This window comes from Cyprinus carpio, chromosome B17 (assembly GCF_018340385.1).
Source record: "Cyprinus carpio isolate SPL01 chromosome B17, ASM1834038v1, whole genome shotgun sequence".
In the NCBI taxonomy this organism is placed as follows: Eukaryota; Metazoa; Chordata; class Actinopteri; order Cypriniformes; family Cyprinidae; genus Cyprinus; species Cyprinus carpio.
The window spans coordinates 2133219-2154427 of NC_056613.1; the positions used below are offsets into that span (position 1 = coordinate 2133219).

General features: G+C 34.9%; 2 protein-coding genes and 1 non-coding gene across 7 annotated transcripts in view; 1 reads left to right on the plus strand and 2 right to left on the minus strand.

Moving 5' to 3' along the window:
• LOC109103027 (protein-tyrosine kinase 2-beta-like) overlaps window positions 1–11844 on the minus strand; it is a 37567-nt gene extending 25723 nt beyond the window's left edge. The window contains exon 1 of the mRNA XM_042743072.1: window positions 11708–11844. The gene's annotated coding sequence lies outside the window, so the exon portion shown is untranslated. The remainder of the gene's footprint in view (window positions 1–11707) is intronic.
• LOC109103026 (transcriptional-regulating factor 1) lies at window positions 2133–18770 on the plus strand. 5 transcript variants are annotated; one of them, XM_019116338.2, is made up of 15 exons: window positions 2133–2328; window positions 7811–9186; window positions 9267–9313; window positions 10389–10536; window positions 10614–10814; window positions 11651–11933; window positions 12075–12129; window positions 12858–12997; window positions 13438–13541; window positions 13621–13696; window positions 14347–14435; window positions 15372–15485; window positions 15693–15809; window positions 18028–18209; window positions 18303–18770. In XM_019116338.2, the coding sequence occupies exons 2-15, from the start codon at window positions 7975–7977 to the stop codon at window positions 18583–18585; spliced, it is 3051 nt and encodes a 1016-aa protein (XP_018971883.1). In that variant the 5' UTR covers window positions 2133–2328; window positions 7811–7974; the 3' UTR covers window positions 18586–18770. The 5 variants fall into 5 exon arrangements, with proteins under 5 accessions (XP_018971883.1, XP_018971882.1, XP_018971884.1 ...); XM_019116337.2 differs by lacking the exon at window positions 2133–2328 and adding an exon at window positions 5075–5315; XM_019116339.2 differs by lacking the exon at window positions 2133–2328 and adding an exon at window positions 5075–5315 and having other exon boundaries at window positions 18031–18209.
• A 2133-nt stretch (window positions 18771–20903) lies between these two features.
• Window positions 20904–20986, minus strand: trnal-cag. The gene has a single exon. It is a non-coding gene; the product is annotated as a tRNA-Leu (tRNA).
• Window positions 20987–21209: the final 223 nt, after the last annotated feature.

The following is a 21209-nucleotide window of genomic DNA, read 5'->3' on the forward strand; positions in this document are numbered from 1 at the left end:
CAAAAGTTGTTTTTCAACATGTTGCTATAACTGTGAGGATATTTTTGTCATGAATGTCCTCAAAAGTTGTTTTTCAACATGTTGCTATAATTGTGAGGATATTTTTATTCACGAATGTCCTCAAATGGTTTTAAACATTTTACTATAATTGTGAGGATATTTTTATTCACGAATGTCCTCAGAAGTTGGTTTTACAACATTTTGATGTTTGTGAGAATATTTTTCTTCACGAATGTCCTCAAAAGTTGATTTTCAACATTTTACTATAATTGTGAGGATATTTTTCTTCACAAATGTTCTCAAAAGTTGGTTTTCCACATTTTACTATAATTGTGAGGATATTTTTTCCTCATGAATGTCCACAAAAGGTGGTTTTCATTATTTTCCTATATTTTTGAGGATATTTTTCTTAATGAATTTCCTCAAAATTTGGTTTTCACCATTTTACTATATCTGCAATTATATTTTTTTATTTTACTTATGAATGTCCTCAAAAGCTGGTTTTTGACATTTTACTATATTTTTAAGGATATTTTGTCCTCAGAAGTTGGTTTTCAACATTTTACAATATTCGTGATGATATTTTTCATAATGAACGTCCTCAAAAGCAGGTTTTTGACATTTTACTATATTTTTAAGGATATTTTGTCCTCAAAAGTTGGTCTTCAACATTTTTGAATATTGTGATGATTTTTTTTTCATAATGAACGTCCTCAAAAGCAGGTTTTTGACATTTTACTATATTTTTAAGGATATTTTGTCCTCAAAAGTTGGTCTTCAACATTTTACTGTAATTGTGATTGTATTCTTTCCTTATGAATGTCCTCAAAAGTTGGTTTCCAACATTTTGCTATAATTGTAAGAATATTTTTCCTCACTAATGTCCTCAAAAGTTGGTTTTCAACATTTTACTCTAATTGTGAGGATATTTCTGTCATGAATGTCCTCAAAAGTTGTTTTTCAACATTTTACTATAATTGTGAGGATATTTTTATTCATGAACGTCCTCAGAAGTTGGTTTTTCAACATTTTACTATAATTGTGAGGATATTTTTGTCATGAATGTCCTCAAAAGTTGGTTTTTCAACATTTTACTATAATTGTGAGGATATTTCTGTCATGAATGTCCTCAGAAGTTGTTTTTCAACATTTTACTATTATTGTGAGGATATTTTTGTCATGAATGTCCTCAAAAGTTGTTTTTCAAGCAGGTTTTTGACATTTTAATATATTTTTAAGGATATTTTGTCCTCAAAAGTTGGTCTTCAATATTTTACTGTAATTGTGATTGTATTCTTTCCTTATGAATGTCCTCAAAAGTTGTTTTTCAACATGTTGCTATAATTGTGAGGATATTTTTGTCATGTATGTCCTCAAAAGTTGGTTTTCAGCATTTTACTATAAATGTAAGAATATGTTTTCCTCAGGAATGTCCTCAAACATTGGTTTTCAACATTTCACTATATCTGTGAGAATATTTTGCCCTAATGAATGTCCTCAGAAGCTAGTTTTCAACATTTTACTTTATTTGGGGGGATATTTTTTCCTCAGGAGTGTCCTCAAAAGTTGATTTTCATAATTTGACCCCATTAAACATATGCCATAAACTTCTCTTAAGAAAAAAAAAGTTTCTTTGACTGAATTCCTGAAACTTTTCATGAATGATTGAGTTACATATTAGGAGAAAAAAAAACAAAAAACATTATATTATTAGTATGTTCATTATATTGATCTCTTCAATGTACATATTTTATACAGTTCTCACACAAAACACAAAATAATCCTAATAAAAAATATAAAAATCTTTCACCTTATATTTTATAATATAATATAATTTTTTGTTTGTTTTGTATGAGAACTAAATGAAATATGCAAATTGAGGAAATGAATATAATGAGGATAATAATCATATATTTTATTATATGGATTTCCTCTATTATTATTATTATTACTATGCTCAAAAGGGAAATAACAACACTTCTTTTGTATAAATTAAACACAAACAAATAAACTTTTATGTCAAAGTTTATTGGTTTTAATCAGAAAAAGTGTCATTGTGTCATAGTGAAACCGTGTTTAGAGGATGTTGATACGGAAGTGTATTTTACAGCAGAGGGCACTGCTGACGTTCACTGCAGATCACTTCACCGAACTACAGCTTTGCATATGGATTTTAGCTCTTGGAAACTGAGCTGCTATTTGGGAACAAAAAAAAGTTTTTAGAGCTGATGGCAGCGTGTGTGTGTCATGTGATCATTGGATCCTTCACCTGAAAGTTGAAGCATGAACTTTAGAGCTTTCTCATCTCTACTTTCACTTTCTAAAAATGTAAGTACTTTTCCTTTCTACAGCAGTTTTTGTAAACCTCAAACACTATATTTAATGATGCTCAAAAAAGGAAGCAGGTTATGAAAGTATATTGATTTAAATATCCTTGATTTAAATAGGCTCATAAAAATATAATTTTATAACATTTTCTCTGATTAGAGTGTTCTGAAATAATTCTGCGAAATTCTATTCCTTCCTGTAATTTAATATTATTAATTGACTATTTCCTATATTTAAACTTCTAATTTGCACTAAACTGCAGTAGTTTGTGTATTTAACTGCAGATGGAAACACAAGTTTTCGGTTAACAGGTGCAACTTTATGATCAGATAAAATGCTGATGATGAAAACCCCACTGCAAGTAAAAAGTATTTCATTATTTTGAAGTTGAAGACAAATGTTTTAATGTTATAATGAGGCCTAGTTGGGGAATCTTGGACAAGAAGTTTAAAAAGTTTGGTGCTGCACAATAAATTGATTTTTAATTCAAATCTTATTGAAAACACTGAAGGACATGACAAGACAGAAAATAGCTGAAAACTAATGACACTTGTAGCTAATTGTGAATTGAACGCAGACTTTGTTTGCATGCACATAATTCACACATTATAGCAAACGGGTTGCTTACAAAACCATATTATGACCTAATTCTGATTAATACTGGATAACTCTCATGCATGCTAGCACAGTCAGTGCCTGTTTTAATTAATGCCACTTTTATTTATAACACAAATGGCTCTCGACCATATATAAATAAGACTGTGTGTTAGTTTCCTTTGACATCGCTTTTGCGATCAGTTACAGATGGATGTGGTGGGTATTTATCTAAAGATTTTATATTTGTATGCATTGTATATTTTTAACCAAGTGGTTTGATATGGAGATTAGTAAAATGGCACCGCAAGTCTTCTGTTCTCTGGACGTCAACCAGACTACAAGGAAGCACAAAAGTAAGAAAAAACGAATATAACCTTTTTTAAATTCACATTTAAAGCACACAGAATTCCTTAAATTAAATTAAAAGAATAGTTTATCCAACAATGAAAATTTGTTAACAATTTACCGCCATTCAAGAGTTTGCTGCTTCATCCAATTTGGGAAAATGTAGCATTCCATCACTTGCTCACCAACGGATTCTGCAGTGAATGGGTGCCGTCAGAATGAGAGTCCAAACATCACAATAATCCACAAGTAATCCACACCACTCCAGTCCATCAGTTAATATTGTGAAGTGAAAAGCTGTACGCTTGTAAGAAACAAATCCATCAAGATGTTTTAACTACTGTATAAACCATCACTTCTGGCCAAAATATGATTCCATAATCCATTATAACACTTCCTCCAGTTTAATCCAATCAACCATTAAAATTAAAAACATCTTGATGGATTTCTTGCTCACAACCATGCAGTGATGGATTTTCTTGTTCACAACCATACAGCTGTTCACTTCACAAGACGTTATTTGATGGACTGGAGTGTTGAGGATTACTTGAGTGGAGTGGTGTGGACCACACCTGTGAACATTTGGGTCCCAAAATATGGGATATGGGGGGGTTCTTGGGTTTGGGGCGGGGCAACAGTATCAATTATTATGTTATATTATTATTAAAAACTGCGTTTTTAAATGTTAAATATTATTTAAACTGTGTGTATAACAAACTGTGTGTTTTTTTGCGTAAAAATAAGGGTTGTTTTTGGCTTTGGACTAAAACAAAAAGCAGAAGGGCTTATTGAAAAAATGCGGATTCATTCTCTCTTCATTCTTTCACTTTTCGCCAAGAATATAGCCATTTCCCTGGTAACCAAAGTAAACAAAGCAGCACAGCACCGGATTTTGCAACTTGCAGCACTCATATTTAATCAATTAAACCATAGCCTTTTGAAGTATAAGCTATATCTCAATTTGCATGTATATTTTTTTTTTTTTCATGTATGCAACTCAATGTAGCAAACATATAAAATATGCCCAGTGGGATTTTTTTATAGAAAGATTAAAAAATACAGGAGAAATACGGGAAAATATTTAAACGGGATGATAGCGGGATAGAATGGTAAAATACGTGAGAATCCCAGGAAAAACAGGAGGGTTGACAGGAATGGTGTGTACTCTCATTCTGACGGCACCCATTCACTGCAGAGGATCCACTGGTGGGCAAGTGATGGATTGCTACATTTCTCTAAATTTGTTACCATGAAGAAACAAACTCATCTACATTTGATAGCCTGAGGGTGAGTTAATTTCAGCAAATCTTCATTTTTGGGTGAACTATTCATTTAAAGGAGACTATGACTTCATATCATACATTTAATTCATATCATTTATTCACTATGAAACTGTTAATGGCAGCAAATCTCTGCCAGTATGCGCTCACCACAGCACACATTCACAGAAACAGTGACCTTTCTTAACATGTATGAGCGAAGAATTGTGGCCAAGCTGGCAATACATGCTAAAACAAGAATAAGGCAACCATAATTTACATTTACATTTGATAAGACGCACAGTGCAGTATACCACGTACAACAACACTGTCATTACATCTGACAGTACTAATGCAGAATTCTATGCAAAATTTGACGCTGAAAAGCTCTCTTTTTATACTCTTTCAGTTTACAGCTAACAAATGTATGAGACAAATAATAGCAGGTGGAGAAAATAGCTTGTGGTTAAACCCGGAAGTCTCTCGGCTTAAAGAGAAAGATGACATTTCCTGAACTTCCTTGAACCCTCTCAGGCCTTTAGACACTTGCTGTAGCTATAAGAGGACGCAAGCATAATTCCTTAGTCAGCAGTATGAACTGAACTTACTTCCTATTTCTGATGTGCCTTTGAGTTATTGTTTTGTATCCGCGGTGCAGTTTGACTCGTCTGTGTTTGTTATGATATCCAGAGCGTCTTATATAGTATTCAGTGCATCTTGATGGGTCAGTTTGAGAGAACGGCCTTTTCTAAAAAAGTGCATTACGGACATAAAGAAATGAGAGAGGTAAGCATTACTATTTGTCATTATTACACTTTCAATCACAAAAATGCATGCAGCATGTGCATCTTCTAAAGATGTCAAGACCAATTTAAATACAGACAGCAAACTGAATTAATAATTCATACTGTCAGACTATTTGGTGTTGCATGCCTTGACCTCAGCGGGGTTACGGACTGATTTTGCAAGCTTTGATTGCGTATGTACTATGTACAGATATGGTTTAAAGAACTCAACCATTGCGCAGACTGACATGGCAACAAGTCATGTATGCAAGCTGCAGTTTCTAAAAAAGGTTATAACTGAAAACACATCACATGCGTTTTTAATAGCCGACTGTACTGTTATGAGCACTAGGTAAGCTGGGTTTACCTCAAGAGTGGATAAAGTTCAGATAGCTCATGAATGAAACTGTTGAGATGTTGCTCAACTAATATTGAAATGAACAAATAACAGTCACATATGTCATAAAAACATATCATTTTTGTCATCTCATTTAATGCAATGTATTCTTATATGAAAATGTCTAATTAAAAATGTTGTTCAATTCATAAGTATTTGATTCTATTAATAATAATGCAGATGTCAGGATAAATGTGAAGAGTCACCCATAATTTTACGCTTAGAAAAAGGCAATAACAAATGTCACTTTTAAACTGTAAAAATAATTTGATACTGCTGTAGAATTTTCTTCATCGTGATAAATTCCAACATTCCACTACAACAGTTTGACAGAGAACAAATTCCAACTGGACTCAAAACTAAAGACTAATAAAATAAATGAAAATAAAAATAAAACAGCTGTTGCAACTACTCTAATAAATAAAATGGAAAATAAAAATAATAAAATGAAATTTTAAATTAAATGAAATTCAAAATAAAATAACCTTCATTTGTAAATGAATATCCTCATTTGGAGAAAAGCCACTGCTAAATTAATAAATGCAAATGTAAATATAATTGGCACTAACTCAAAGGTTGATTAGCTAATCATTAAAAAAAAACAGATGAGGGTTGTGTTGATGTTCTGCCTCAGTAGCATCATTTTTCGAGATGGTACAGATCTTTGTGGCTACATACACGCATTGCTTTTAAGTTTATTTCTAAAGGTCTAACAGTCGCCTTGTTCCACTCACTGGTCAGAGTCTGACGGCTTCACACACTCAATAAACAGAGTAAAGCGAAGATGGAAACTTTCGAAACCACAGAGCGCACTTGAGCCTTTGACACTGAGATGCTGTGTTAATCTGATTCAGAGAGGTGAACCAATTATCTGCCTGCAGACTTTTTTCAAACAACACACTCAACACTTGGCCTTTCTAAAGCGCACATGGGTAAAAGTACATGCATGAGTTATTCTATGCATTTTTGCATACTGTTTTGGAAAACATACCTCAGATTGGTAATACTTTAGAGGTGGAAAATGTTTCTGCAAGTTCATTTCTAAGGTATTTAAACACTATGGTTTTGCTTTGAGATTTATTAAATTCACCCGGACATGAATTTAAATGTTAAATGTTTTTACATGAAAATCATTTTTAGGACAGCAGTAGCTTTCAAAGAGCTTAGATACTGATCAAACTGCCGTCCTATGTTATAGGCAGACCATGTGACAGGAAGTGATAAGATGGTGTCTAAACTTCATATTCTAGATGTGAGAGGAAGCCTCAGACTGAGTCATGGTGTGAATTTACTGTATCTGCAGTGGGCGGAAAAATAAGATATTATTAGTTTGCTAAAGACAGATTCCTTTCTGTATGAAAAATGAACAAATTAGTCTTAGACATGATCTAGATTTTGACAAGTGTTTGAATTTTTTTTTATTGCAATAATCTGTGAACAATTTATTTTAAAGTGAACATAAAATACACATTTCTGCTTAAAAGTCTGGGGTTGGTAAGATTTTTAAAACATTTTTGAAAGAAGTCTTTTGTGGCTGCATTTATTTGAACAAAAATACAGTATAAAAGGTAATATCTTGAAATATTACTGGAATTTAAAATAACTGTTTTCTAGTGTAATATACTGTAAAATGTAATTTATTCATGTGATGCAAAGCTGAATTTTCAGCAGCATTACTTCAGTCTTCAGTGTCACATGATCCTTCAGAAATCATCCTAATATGCTGATTATTATTATCAGTTTTGAAAACAGTTATTTATATTATCAATGATTAAAACAGTCATGCTGCTTAACATTTTTTGTCAAAACAGTAATAATTTTTTAAACGAATAGAAAGATCAAAAGAAGCATTTATTTGAAATAGAAATCTTTTTTAACATTATAAATGCATTTGCTGTCATCTTTGATAAATTTAATGCACGCTTGCTGGATAAAACTATTAATATCTTTAAAAAAAATATTTACCAACCTCAAACTTTTGAATGACAGCGTACATCTTGACACACGTTTAAATGGTGCAGGTTATTCCTAAAAGACAAAAAAATATTGTCTTTGTAAATTTTCAGCAAAGTATAACAACGTGTTCTCTCATTTTACAGGAAAAACCTATTCTTGAAATCAGCCGAACAATTTGAGAGACTAAACAACGAATGACGGAAAAAGCATTCAACTCTTTTATAGGGACATTCAAACCATTATCTTATCACGTCCCCTCAAGCCATTAGTTTAACAATAGAGAAGTGGCATTTTAATCTTTCTTAAAATGACAGAAAACTTGTACGAGACGAATCAGTTCACAAACCACACCAACGGGACCTATTTGTTCCAGCACAGCCCAAGCACATTGGGTGCACCTCACTATGGTGTACCAAACATAAACTCGATCCAGTCATCTCCAATGTCTCCTCGACTCAACCACGAGTCACTAACGTCTCCTGGCACTCCAGGGCATGAACTTTCTCCAATGCTTGAGATGCCGAACAGTGGCGGGACTTGGGAATATAATCAGTTTGGAAGGACATCATCATGGGGATCTTCTCCTCACGAAGAACTACCAGAGACATCTCGAATCTATCCGTTTAACATCACGTGTCAGAACAACTCATCAATGACCTGCAAAGACAACGGCAGTGCTTCTCATCCTCAAAGGCTGGACTCGTTCTCAAAGGCCTTCCCTACGAAAAACATTCAACTTCTCTTTGGCGATAGCAACAGGACAAACCATAAGCACCCAGAAAATCACATTTCAGGGGTTTTGCACATGCCTCAAAGTCTCCCAGAAGGATCGGACAGGCAACCTTTGGAGTCTCCGGTTTTTAACCCGATGGTCATTCAAGGTCAATGCGATCAGAGCAGCTTCCATCCATCAGAAAGCCAAAACTCAATGCACTGCCTTTACCAAAACCATCAACAGTTTCACTATGGATACCAGCAACACAAACAGAAAATAAACAACATGGAGCAGGTAAACAGGAGCCTCCAAAAACCACAGAGCTCTTGGCATGGCTATCAAAGCCACCCAATGCCATATCCAATGGCCTTGAATCAACAACAAAGAGGGATTTTTGCACATAAAAATCACCTGGAATCTCAAGAACCTGCTCAATCGCCAACCTATGACCACCGTCAAGACTTCAAAGTCCCGGAGCAGCAGATCTTCCATTACCAAGACCAACAACATCTTCGTTCTCTTTCCCAACCAGGCAATCCTTACCTCATGCAAGATAACGTGCAATCAATCCCTGCAAAGCAAAACAACATGTTTAGCGATGCTCGTCACTCGGCACCCAACACACCCGTGTTCTCGAGTCCCAAAGAAGATCAATCAGGTTTCAACTTCCCACACCGAAGTGAAGACCTCTGCAGTCCGCTCTACCAAAACAAGAGCTCAGGGGTCTGTAAAACTCTTCCACAGATGACTATGAGGGGGGATATTTTTCATCATCGTGCTGCACATGCTCCTCAGTGGTCACAGGTACTGTATTTTTTTATTTTATTACTTCATTATAAACTCGTTTGCATTTAAGATAAAGGTTTCTCATGAATACCTTGCAGGCTCCTTCACCAGATATTCAAGATGAGGCCATTTCACCTCATTTCAGGTTTGACTCCAACCCTACTTCTATTCATTTAGTAAAATCAAATTTCTTTGTATAGAACTTTGTATAGAATGTGTCTAAATACACATTTCAAAGCAGCTTTACAGAAAGTTCAGATGTTAATGTTGATAATGTCAGTACATTAATGCCTTATAATCACATTTAGCAGGTTAGAGCTAGGTGATAATATAGTTTACATTTTGCAACAATTACACAACTATTTTGCTATATAGATAGCCCTATGTGACACAGTATATATAGATTACTTTATATAAAGAGCTGGATATTAATATAGTTACATTTTGCGACAAAAAGTTGGATATAATATATAACGCAATGTAAAGGTTAGGTATATTTGTGGTAACACTACTTAAAACCTTTATGTATAATGCATTATAAAGTGTTAAGTGTTAAAGGGTATAATGCATTATAATTATTCATAATGTGCATTGTAACACATTATATCTTGTCGAAGATTACCAATTACCAAATTTAAAATGAATTGTGCAACAATTGAATTGATAAGTGTTATAATGTGGAACTATGATTACATTTATTCATGCGATCGTAATGCATTATAATGTGCATTACATGGCATAATTAATGCATTAAAACTACTTTTATAATGCATTACACATAAAGGCTTTAAGCGTTACCGTAATTGTATAATTCATTATTAATTTATAATTCATTGATTGTTATTAATTCGTCATCTGGTGATATTGAGTATTATGAAAGCTGAGGTCTTGTTATACAACTGTTATTCGATTTATAACAACTTGGTATAGTGACAACCATAAATTACTATTTGGTCGTGTAGTATGTTTAAGAAAATACTATTTCAGTTTTTCTGCTTCAAAATTTCACTAGTGCTACTTGATGCCTTTTGTATTTTTTATTTTTGTCAAATTTACTAGCAGTGTCTGAGTGAAAACCATTTTTTTAGTGTAACACATAATATTACTAGTCCTCTAGTATGCAAGCAAAGGCAACTGTGGCAAAAAAGTGAAAAACTCAATGCTCCACTCATATACAGTACTTGTTATATAATATAGTATGTGGATTTGGATTTCTGTAGATTAGAACCAGAGTTGTCGAGAGAGGATGGATCTCATGCAAAGATGAGATGTACTGTTTGTCACAGGGAGTTCAAAAGTCTCCCGGCTCTGAACGGTCACATGCGCTCTCATGGAGGACTGCGGACACACCCCACATCCCTCAAAATGGTATGAACCGGAGTCATTTTGATCATCAGCAGTTTGTGAAAACCTGGTACTTGATATTTCTTTCTTTGTTTTAACAGAGAGACGGGCACATTCCTCTGTCTGAGGCTGCTCAAAGCAACCCCATCATCTTACCTGTGTCAGTACCTGTTAAGGACTACCAGAACCCAACCAAACTCCCGCTCAGCCTTCTGTGCCAGCAGAAAAATGAGGAACAAAGCGGTTTAAATAAGACTGGTGCACAGTCACCCCTCCTGTCGGTACGAAACCACCCTTCCTGTGTGAGTTTCTGGCATTCATATAGTTATTTTTAAAACCGGTTGAGAAATGAAAAGCTCATTAGAATTTATAGACTGCTGATGCTCTAAGTATTTTTTTAAATGTAAAACTTCATTCTTATTCTGACTTTTTGATTAAAAATTACAAGGGGCACATGAATGCTGCAATATGCATGGATAAATAATTTACAATGAACAGCAATATTCCATGAAAAAAACAAAAAAACAAACAAGAACTGTAAATTGATTTCATTGTGAAAATTAATGCAATGAGCCCTTTAATATATCCTGCCCAGCTCTGTTTTAATAGGAAATAAATAATTAAAAGAAAGATAGATTAAAAATAACTCAGCAGTTCTCAATTCCAGTCCTCGCGCCCCCCAGCTCTGCATATTTTGCATGTCTCTCTTTGTTAACACACCTGATTCAGATAATCAGCTCGTTAGAAGTGAGCTCTGTGCATGAACCGTGTTCCTACTGACATGGTCCCTACACAGTGTTCATTGCTCTCTACGCCCTATGCAGTGGAAATCTGTTGAAGTTTACTTCACTTCGGAACATTCATTCACGGATCTGCAAGTGTGGCATCATATACCTCTGTAAATAAATACAAATTAAGTTCACGTCTCGCACACTTCAATGCACTTTGAATGGAACCACTTCGCAGGGCACTTATGTTCGAATAGAACAAACGTCTGAAGCCATAAGAGAAACATACAAAATGTGCAGAGCAGGGGGGCACGAGGACTGGAATTGAGAACCACTGCTTTAACTGATTCATGTCAATCTGACAGATTTTAATGTTAACTAAACCTCGACCCCCACATAACGCATTCTAGATAAAGAGATCTATCTCAGATGGAGAATGTGCACGAAAGCAGGTGAAAAAGAGGTACCGCCACTGTCTGGTCCCGTTGATGATTCCTCCACCCAGCTCCGGTCAGGAGTCCAGAGGCGCAGTGCTCTTCTGCAGTCAGCTCAGGACGGCGAGCAGCATGGGGGACGACGTGCCGTACACCCCTCCACCCATGCTCAGCCCCGTACGCCCGGGATCAGGCCTCTTCAGTGCCATCAATGGAAGAGGCATGAGCAGCGGGGTCGAGTCTGCTGCAGATGGGGCTGGTTAGTTAATGCAGCCAAAGTCCTTGGCATGACAATAGCGAAGACTAAAGAGTTGATTTTACTGAATTATTTTAGATGCATTGTTCCAGTAGCTGTATTTTTCTACTTTTAATTTGCATTATCCATGTTTGTCTATAACAGGTGATATGGATGACTGTGGTGAGACTGCAAGGGAGAAAGTGGTTAATGTAACACCGTAAGCATTTTAATGTTTTTACTCAAAGATATGTGTGTAAATTCAATGTCACTAGCAAAAACAAATTCAACTATGCGTTACATTTTCTCAAGAAAATGTAAGTGGTGACCATGAAAAAAGTCGCCGGTGTCGTGGTTTGTTGCTAGGGTGTTGCTATGCAGTTGGTATGGTGTTGATCATGTAGGTAGTTGTTTATTGGCAAAAAAAAATCATATTGAAAAAAATATGAAACGGAATAAAAATGTGTATTTAAATGCTTTTGTTCTCCTGAGAAAGTTTGCACTTTCTTGAAAAATGTTGTATTCTCACAATACTTTTACCAATGAATGCAGTTTCTCGGAGACAACCAAATTTTTTTCCAGCAAATGAAAAAGCTTTGAAATACCATCTTCCCTCTCGTTTCATTTTTTAAAAGTGAGTTTATTCACTGAAGTAATATCACACTTCCTCTCAATAAAACCACATGATCTGAAGTTTCATTTTCACAAAAGTGTTTCAAAACATTACTCTTCAACTTTAAGCTACACCAGCAAAACAATGTGTTCTTGCACATCATTTAACTGTCAGTTGCTTACTTGATTTATTAAATAAATAAATAATGTTTAAATATACAATAACTGTATTTTATATGTTTTTGTAGATTAATGTTGCTTACTTGATTTATTAAATAACTAATAATGTTCAAATATAAAATTAATAATCAATAACTGTGTTGATGTTCTTTATAGTCGGATAAATGTTGGCGAGGAATTTCAAGCAAAGATCCCAGACATTAAGTGTCAAATCTTCACAGAGGAAGATTCCCATAATGCTGTTCTTTTGTGGTCGCCCACCCAAGACCTGGATGCCCCTGATAACCAGCAGAAAGGTAACTAAAATCACTTTCAACAAAAATCACATTGAGTTAAATGCAGCAACTAGGAGACATGCAGTGATTTTATAATGCAGAACAGACATTCTCAAGCATGATGCAAAGCAAAACATTCTAAAATCATTCTTCAGCCAAGTAATTAAGTTCACTAAACACTGGAAAATATGGTTTTTGAAAAAATATTTGAGTACGTTTTGCAAGAAAATGCTATTCCAAATTTCTCTTCTGAGTGAAATTTCTAAAATCTTCTAAACAGTTTCTACAACAGTTGTTTTCAGTGCAGGCTAACAATGCTACACAAAATAGAAATTTTGCTCCATTAATATGATATGCAAGTTTTTAGAGTCTAAAATATAAATGGTTAATTTATTTTTGTGCATATTAAGGAAAAAGAAAGTCTCAATATCTGACTACTGTTGACTTTTTCCCCTTTTTAGTGGACAATCTTTTGAAAATGGCTTGCTCTAGTGTGCTACCAGGCGGCGGCGTAAACACAGAATATGTCCTGCACTGTCTTTTTGAGTGCAGAGGAGATATTATGGTTAGTATTTTGCATATTATCACTTCCTGGCACTAAAGCACGTTCTTTAAAAAGCCTTAAAATAACTATCATGTTACAGAATACCCTTGAAAAGCTTCTCCTGCCAACACCGCTGAGAAACACATCCAGCCTCAAAACAGACTATCATTACGCAGGTGCGTAAGATTTTGTGCCCTCAAAAAAAGACTATTTTCGTCTCTCTTTTTACTGTGGCATTCTTATATGCAAGTATTCCTTCCTGAGGAAATATTCAATTATATATAGAAGACTACAAATTAAGGGCCAGATTTAGCGCAAACCCTCTTTTGGCATTAAACAACTATACTGTCAGGACTTTTTAAAGACGCGTAGTAAAGCTTAGCGCTGAAAAGATGTGGACACAGTCATTTTTGTGGCTGATCTTATCGCATATGCATTTGTAGGAGTTTCTCTTTCAGATGCAAAATTCATGGGAGGAAAGTATCTAAATGAATCACACAACATGATTTACTAATGTTTGCGCAAGTCAGTTTACTGGTATTTGCGCTATTGTTTCCAGCCCCAAAAAAAGCATGTCTTAAACTAGACACTATTTTGAGCTGTTCTTGGTAGATTGCATTGATCATTACAGAACAGATCTGTGTCTTGTCTGTGTTCTTTAATCTGCGTACTGTCAGTAGATCAGCCGCAGGACTTTCCACTCCTATCGGCGCTCGGTTTGCGTTCTCACGCTATAATTTGACCCGTTTAGTAAATCTGACCCTAAATATTTGAATTACTGAATGCACCACATTACAGCTTTTCTTCTTCCCTTCTCATCAACTAGGATCAGACAGATGGATGCTTCAGGAAAAACGCCAGCTGAACAAAGCACTTTTAAGTCATCACAAAGATTTCTATCTTGTCCAGAAAATGGTATTTGTGGTCATTTAATATTAGAAGGTTTGTGCAGGTTTTATGAAGGTGCAATTAAGACTTTTTCAAGACCAAGTAAAGAAAATGTAAACAATAAATTGAATGGAACATAATGTGCCAATACTGTATGTCCTCTAAATGTAAATGTCTTATATTAGCAACTCTTCAAAACAAATCTCCATTACTTTTTAAATTCATTTAACAAAGAAATACGGTACCATTTTATTTTAAGGTGTCCTTGTTACGCATTATTACACACAATTAATTATGCATAATTACATGCATGTAACCCTAACCATATAGTAAGTACATGTAGTTAAATAATATTACTCAGTACTTAAAAGTATAATTACACTGTAACAATGACACCTTAAAATAAAGAGTAACCAGAAATACCTTAAGTCTTGGAATATGGAAATAGCTTTTACCGATCACAGAGCAAAAAAAGTATTTTTATCTTGTTTTCCAGTGCAAAGGATTCTTAAATCAAGATACATTTACTTGTCAACTACTCATCAAAATAAAGCGAGCTGACGATTAAAATAACAAAAATCTGCAAGTGGGCTCAGAAAAATCAGCTTAATTCAAAAGGGAAACATAACCCACTGACAGATATTTGTTCTTTTTTTAAACATAAACCCACTTAATTGTTACATTTCCAACATTTCTAACATTGTAAATGTTTCTAGATTTAAGGATGTTTAGATATTTGTCTAGGAAAACAAAACAATATTGAGGTAAATATTTATTTTTTGCCATTGCATTTGGGTGACTAATTATTTTTAAGGCCTTCATTTGTGGAAGGACGAATTAAGACTTTTTAAGACCTGCAGAAACCCTGTTTTCATTTAATCTTTTGCTCTCCTTTATTATATTAGCATTAATTTGTGACCCTGTCGTGTAGTGACTGTGAGAATGCGTTCTTTTATTATTTAGGTCAAGACAAAGTCAGTGTCTCAGTGTGTCGAGTACTATTACACATGGAAAAAGCGTTTGCGCTTGGGTACGAGAGTCAGTACAGCTCTGTCTACACCTGTTCAAGACCCGCGGGTGAGTTACAGCACAGTTTTATTGGTCATATCTCATGTCAGCACTTTCACCTGCCAGTATTTGGACAATTAAGACAATTAATCATTGCGTTAGAAAAGACAATATTGTAAAAAAAAAAAAAAAAAGTGCAAACGACATTCACTTTTATAAGTAATCTACTGTAATTTAATGACATTTCATGCATAGCCTGTATATTTCATGAATTAGGGAGCCTGGCCGATAAACACCACCGCAGAACCAAATAAAGAAGCCAACAGCAAAACCAGGGAGCCTGAAATATCAGAAAACTCCAGTGGCGTGTTTGTCTGTGATGTGTCAAACTCTGTGAGTATCTGTGAGCCGGTGTACAAACCGAAACCTCTAGGTGCTTTCTCCACTTCCTGTCATTTACTAGTACGCTCACACCTTTTCTCTCAAATATGCTGTATACAGTACTGCCACTGCATTGTCAAATGTGTACTGTATTAATCTAGATAGTGTGATTGTGTAGCAATCTTTATATAGTAGCCTGATAATGTCTTCATTATTAGAAACATGTTACATTGCATCATTATTTATTATTTACTCACCTTCAAGCTGTTCCAATTCTGTATGCTATTCTGTGGAGCACAAAATAAGACATTTTAAAGATTTTGTCACACAGGTCACTTCTGAAAAATAAGTGTGTTTACTTGTACTGGATGTGCACTTGTAGTGTACTTTAAATTTTCAAAGTATATTTATATTAACAAAAAAACAAAAAAAATGTACTTGCACATGATAAAATGAAATAAAAAAACACTTGAGTGTACTTTAAGGGACACTTTTATAACTATGTTTCTTAACACACTTAAGTACACTGTACTTAAGTGCACTTTATAATAATGTCAAATTAAAAGTTAAACCTAAAGTACATTCAAAATGACAATGTTCTTATAACCTTTTGTCACTTGATTATAATTAAATCTTTAGTGCCTAATTTATATTACATTTAAAGTTAATACATTTTAATTGCAACTTAAAATTAAAGTATATTTTAATTTACCATAAATGCTTGTCAGTAAACATATATTAAAGACTAATGAATTAGTTATAAAAATTACAAACAAAGATGTACTTAAGTCCTATATAGGTGTGTCAAAAAACACTCTTAATTTCAACTAACTGCATTTAATTTAAGCTATAATAAATTTTCATTTATTGTAATTGTAAAAAAGACATGCCATTAAGTCAACATTAAATTCAGTTAACACTCATATGTATATATTATTTCCATAACAAGTACTCATTTGGAAGCTATTCTAGAGTGTACTTTTTCATACAACGACTTCTGTCAATCTTCAAAAACATATTAAAAAACAAAAACTTCCAAGTTTACAATTACAATTACAATCTGAGTAACTATCATATGACTTCAGAAGACTAGTGCATGAGTTGCATGGATGTTAAAGGGGTCATATGATGTTGCTAAAAAGTACATAATTTTGTGTATTTGGTGTAATGAAATGTGTTTATGTGGTTTAAGGTTCAGAAAACACATTATTTTCCACATACTGTACATTATTGTTGCTCCTCAATGCCCCGCATTTCTGAAACGCGTCGATTTTTTACAAAGCTCATCGTTCTGAAAATCGAGGTGTGCTCTGATTGGCCAGCTATCCAGTGTGTTGTGATTGGCCGAAAACCTCAAGAATGTGACGAAAATGTTACGCCCCTTAACATACCGTGATGCCGTCTCCTGGCGCGACGAGACAAAACCAATAAAACACATTACAAACGAGGCATTTGTTGCATCCAGTGGTGACATAATTATTGATTATAATGACTTATATTGTCTTTTTATGCATTGCGTTGCGTATCGCGCTGCATAAACATAAAACCATGTCTGCATTTGTGATTGGAGAAACAAAATTCTTTAAATATGAAAATGTACTTACAGGCTGTGAGTCAAAAGCGCCAGACTGTCCTTGCAAAGTTGGAATTACCCCACTTTATAGAAACTTTATGTTTGTGCCACAGAAGCATTGTAAGCTACTGGTTCAGGAAACCTCCGTAAAATGTGCTGCACACATCTGAATATTTAGTTTGAACGGTTCTGGAACAGTGTTGTAAATACAACTTAACCACTGATTTTCTTGTGTCCTCTTTTGAAAGGTCAAACAAAGTAGACACAACAACGTCAAAAAAGTTAGCCTTCTTTCTTTGCATGAACATTTGTGTGGCGTTATGCAAATCTTCCTACATAGTGACGTAGACATGTGGGGGTGTGTTTAAACAAGCCGTTTTAGGAGGGTGTGGTTGACTCTTAACTTTTATAAAGAATATCTCTTTAGATTTGAGACTTTAGTCTTTGCAACTTTACAGATCTTCTTCATGCACCGAGAGCTTGTAACACTCCAAAGAGAAAGGACAAATTAATATCACATCAAATGACCCCTTTAAGATTTATGCTGTTTCCTTGACCTTTTTGCAACTTGTTAACTGCTGTCTTATGGAACAATGGATTTGGAACAAGTAATTACAGAACATTGGTTTCTGGGTAAAATTACTATGTTTCTCACAGCAGATGAAAGAAGAAACGTGGACCCAGACCAATCTCCGGCTGCTCTGTAGCTCTCCGGCCGAGAACAGATCATCCACGCTGACCCTGCCTTTGGGTTCGGCTTCTGTGAGAAGTTCTCCCTCCAGCACCACCAGTGGAGACACTGATTCAGCCGTCGTCTTTCCCTGCAACGAGTGTGGAAAGTAAGCCACGTCCTGAGTCAAACACAGAAACATCTTCATACAGTTATGAATCACAGTGGTTGCGGTCTGATTCACGATTGCCTCTTTTCATAGGGTGTTTTTAAAGGTGAAAAGTCGAAATGCCCACATGAAGACACACCGGCAGCAGGAGGACATGCCGTTATGGCAGTTAGCCAGGGTTCCTGAGCAAGATCGTGTGATGGGGACACCTGAATGTCCTGTAACACCACTAAAACCACCCATAAACCTTCATTCTTTATCATGTGACGTGAAAACATCCATAAATGACATGTGCAGTGAGTCACTGCAGGAAATTGATTGTCCTTTGAAGACACTTCCTGTCCTACAGAGTACTCTGGACTATATTCCAAGTTAGAAGATAAGTAAATTCATTCTAGACTAGAATTGTCTCCTTCATGTAAATGGCACAGATTTATGTATATTGAAACTAAGGCACAATTTGTCTAAGAAGTATGTAATGTACAGTACTTTGTTCTATCTGCATTAGATCTGGTTTTGTATCATATTTCATTTGTAATAAACCACTTGGTTTGTCAGTGATTTATCAAACACTCAAATTCACAACAGATTAAATTCACAATGCAGTCGACTTTACAAAACCACTTTTCATAAGCGGTGTGACTCTACCCAGCTAACAACATGTTCTGAAACTTTACTTCTGAACGTTCAATAAACGTTCAAAACATGCACGGTTAAAAATGTGTTTTCATGGTTATGAGAACATTAGAGGGACAGTTCAGCTAAAAATGAAAACGTTGTCCTCATTTACTCACCCTCATCTTGTTCCACACCTGTATGAATTACTTTTTTTCTGTTGAAGACAAAAAAAGATATTTTGAAGAATGTTGGTAACCAAACAGTTGCTGGTAGCCATTAAATTCCATAATATTTTCCATACTATGGAAGTCAATGGCTACCAGCAAACATTAATGGGATGTTACTTTTGAATACTTTCAAAAACAAGTTGTAACAAAAAAAAATCTAAAATAAAAAATAAAAACTTGGACAAACATCCAACAAAAAATAAATAATAACATGAGCATAAAGGTGGAAAAACAAACAGATCCTGCCCCATTTTCAGCGAGGGCAAGCGTTTGGAAAAATATAATCTTAGTTATTGATCTTTTGTTATTATGGGTAGTGTAAAATATTTGTGATCTTTTAGAAAATTAATAGTTTATAAGAAACACTGATTTCTTGAGTCAGGACTACTCATGCTATAGACTGGTGCGTTTTATGTCCAGTGCACACCAAAATTTTGATGAAAAATGGCAAATTGATTTTTAATAAAATCATGACCCCAAGAATCGATATGAATCGAAATGTGAGGTTTCCACCCCCATTACACAGTTGAGCTGTGTGCTTTTTGTACAAGTGCGTCATTTGCGATGCAACTATTGTTAAAGACCAGATAACTTTGAACAAACATTCTAATAATATGAAAACTTTGAGAGAACTTTGCCAGAACATTAACCGATGTTACGAGAGCATTCCCTGTTAACTGAGAAACCGCTGCAGCATCCGGACCATGCAGAGAATCTGAAAAAGCTGCAGCCAATCATTAAAGAGAGATTAATGACATTTGACCAATTACAGCACAGCGGACACTGCAAGCAAATTTGCATGTTTCCACTACTGAGCATTATGAGTTTGGCTTGTTTGGTTAAAGGGATAGGCCTAGTTCGCCCAAAAATTATGTCATTTATTACTTACCTTCGTGTCGTTCTAAACCCATAAGGCCTTCGTTCATCTTCAGAAAACAAATACATTTATTTTTGATGAAATCTGACAACGCATGCATGTGGCGCTAATGCTTACGTCAGCACGCGCATGCATTGTTTACATGAAGCGGAAGCAAGGGCATGCATCATATAATACCTTTCCCTAAAAATTCATTATTTCAGACTTATGTGCCCTCAAGAAGCTTGCATTCTGCAAGTCAACGTCGCTTTATTGTGCATCTCAAAGAAGCACAAAATCACTTTGACTGACTTTTACATTAAATGTTCCCTCCTGGCAGAATGACCTAACTCAATCCGAGCAGCTGAGTCCTTAGCCGTCTTCAAGAATTAACTAAAAACACATCTCTTCCATCTTCACTTGACCCTCTAACTCTAGCACCCTCTATTCTAATTCTATTCTGTTAGAGTTGCACTATATTCATTTACTAACGGCTTGTTTTCTAGCTTCTCTATTCTTTTTGTATTCTTTTATTTATTATACAAAAAGCAAGAAAAAAGGCCTCTAACACTATCTTGCTCTATTCTTTTACTATTCTGTTTTCTTTTTACCTATTATATACATTTAAAAAACACAAACCCTTGCTACGTGTACTACGTTAAGCTAACTGAGATTTGTTATAGCACTTGCATAGCATTGCTATTTTGTTGATTTTGATTGCTTGGATAAAAGCGTCTGCTAAATGTAACGAGTGATTTTATCTAGTCTAACAACTACTCTTTTTTTAATACTATGGATACCTGTATGCAACAATATTTTTATTTTTCAAGCCGAAATATCTGACGTTTGTTTAATGTGCACAGTACGCATGCTGCGTTTTGCAATAGTACAATCATTATGCTGTTTCTGACCATATGCGCAAACTTTGTGACTGTAGACTGAAAATATGAGCTTAACACAAGATCTAGTTGTTTAACCTGCACAAAAAGTACTTGTCAGAAGTGGGATTCGAACCCACGCCTCCAGAGGAGACTGCGACCTGAACGCAGCGCCTTAGACCGCTCGGCCATCCTGACTTGCTACAAGCTAGTTTTATGCTAGGTTTCTTTCCTATGATTAGCAGTGTAACATCAAAACACTTCATATTTTACACTTTTAAGCGTATGTATTGTGCTTTAGTGCCTTATATCGATGCTACAAACCTTTTCTGACACGATCGTCTTCGATCGCTCTGGTGAAAAGACCGTTAAACCACATAAACACACTGCGACGTAGTATTAGCAATTAGCATGAGACGCT

Coding starts and splice junctions, on each gene's coding strand:
- LOC109103026 (XM_019116338.2), top strand. CDS start 7,975: ATGACAGAAAACTTGTACGAGACGAATCAGTTCACAAACCACACCAAC. Junction 9,314..10,388: donor GCCATTTCACCTCATTTCAG/GTTTGACTCCAA, acceptor GGATTTCTGTAG/ATTAGAACCAGAGTTGTCGA. Junction 13,542..13,620: donor AGTGCAGAGGAGATATTATG/GTTAGTATTTTG, acceptor ATCATGTTACAG/AATACCCTTGAAAAGCTTCT.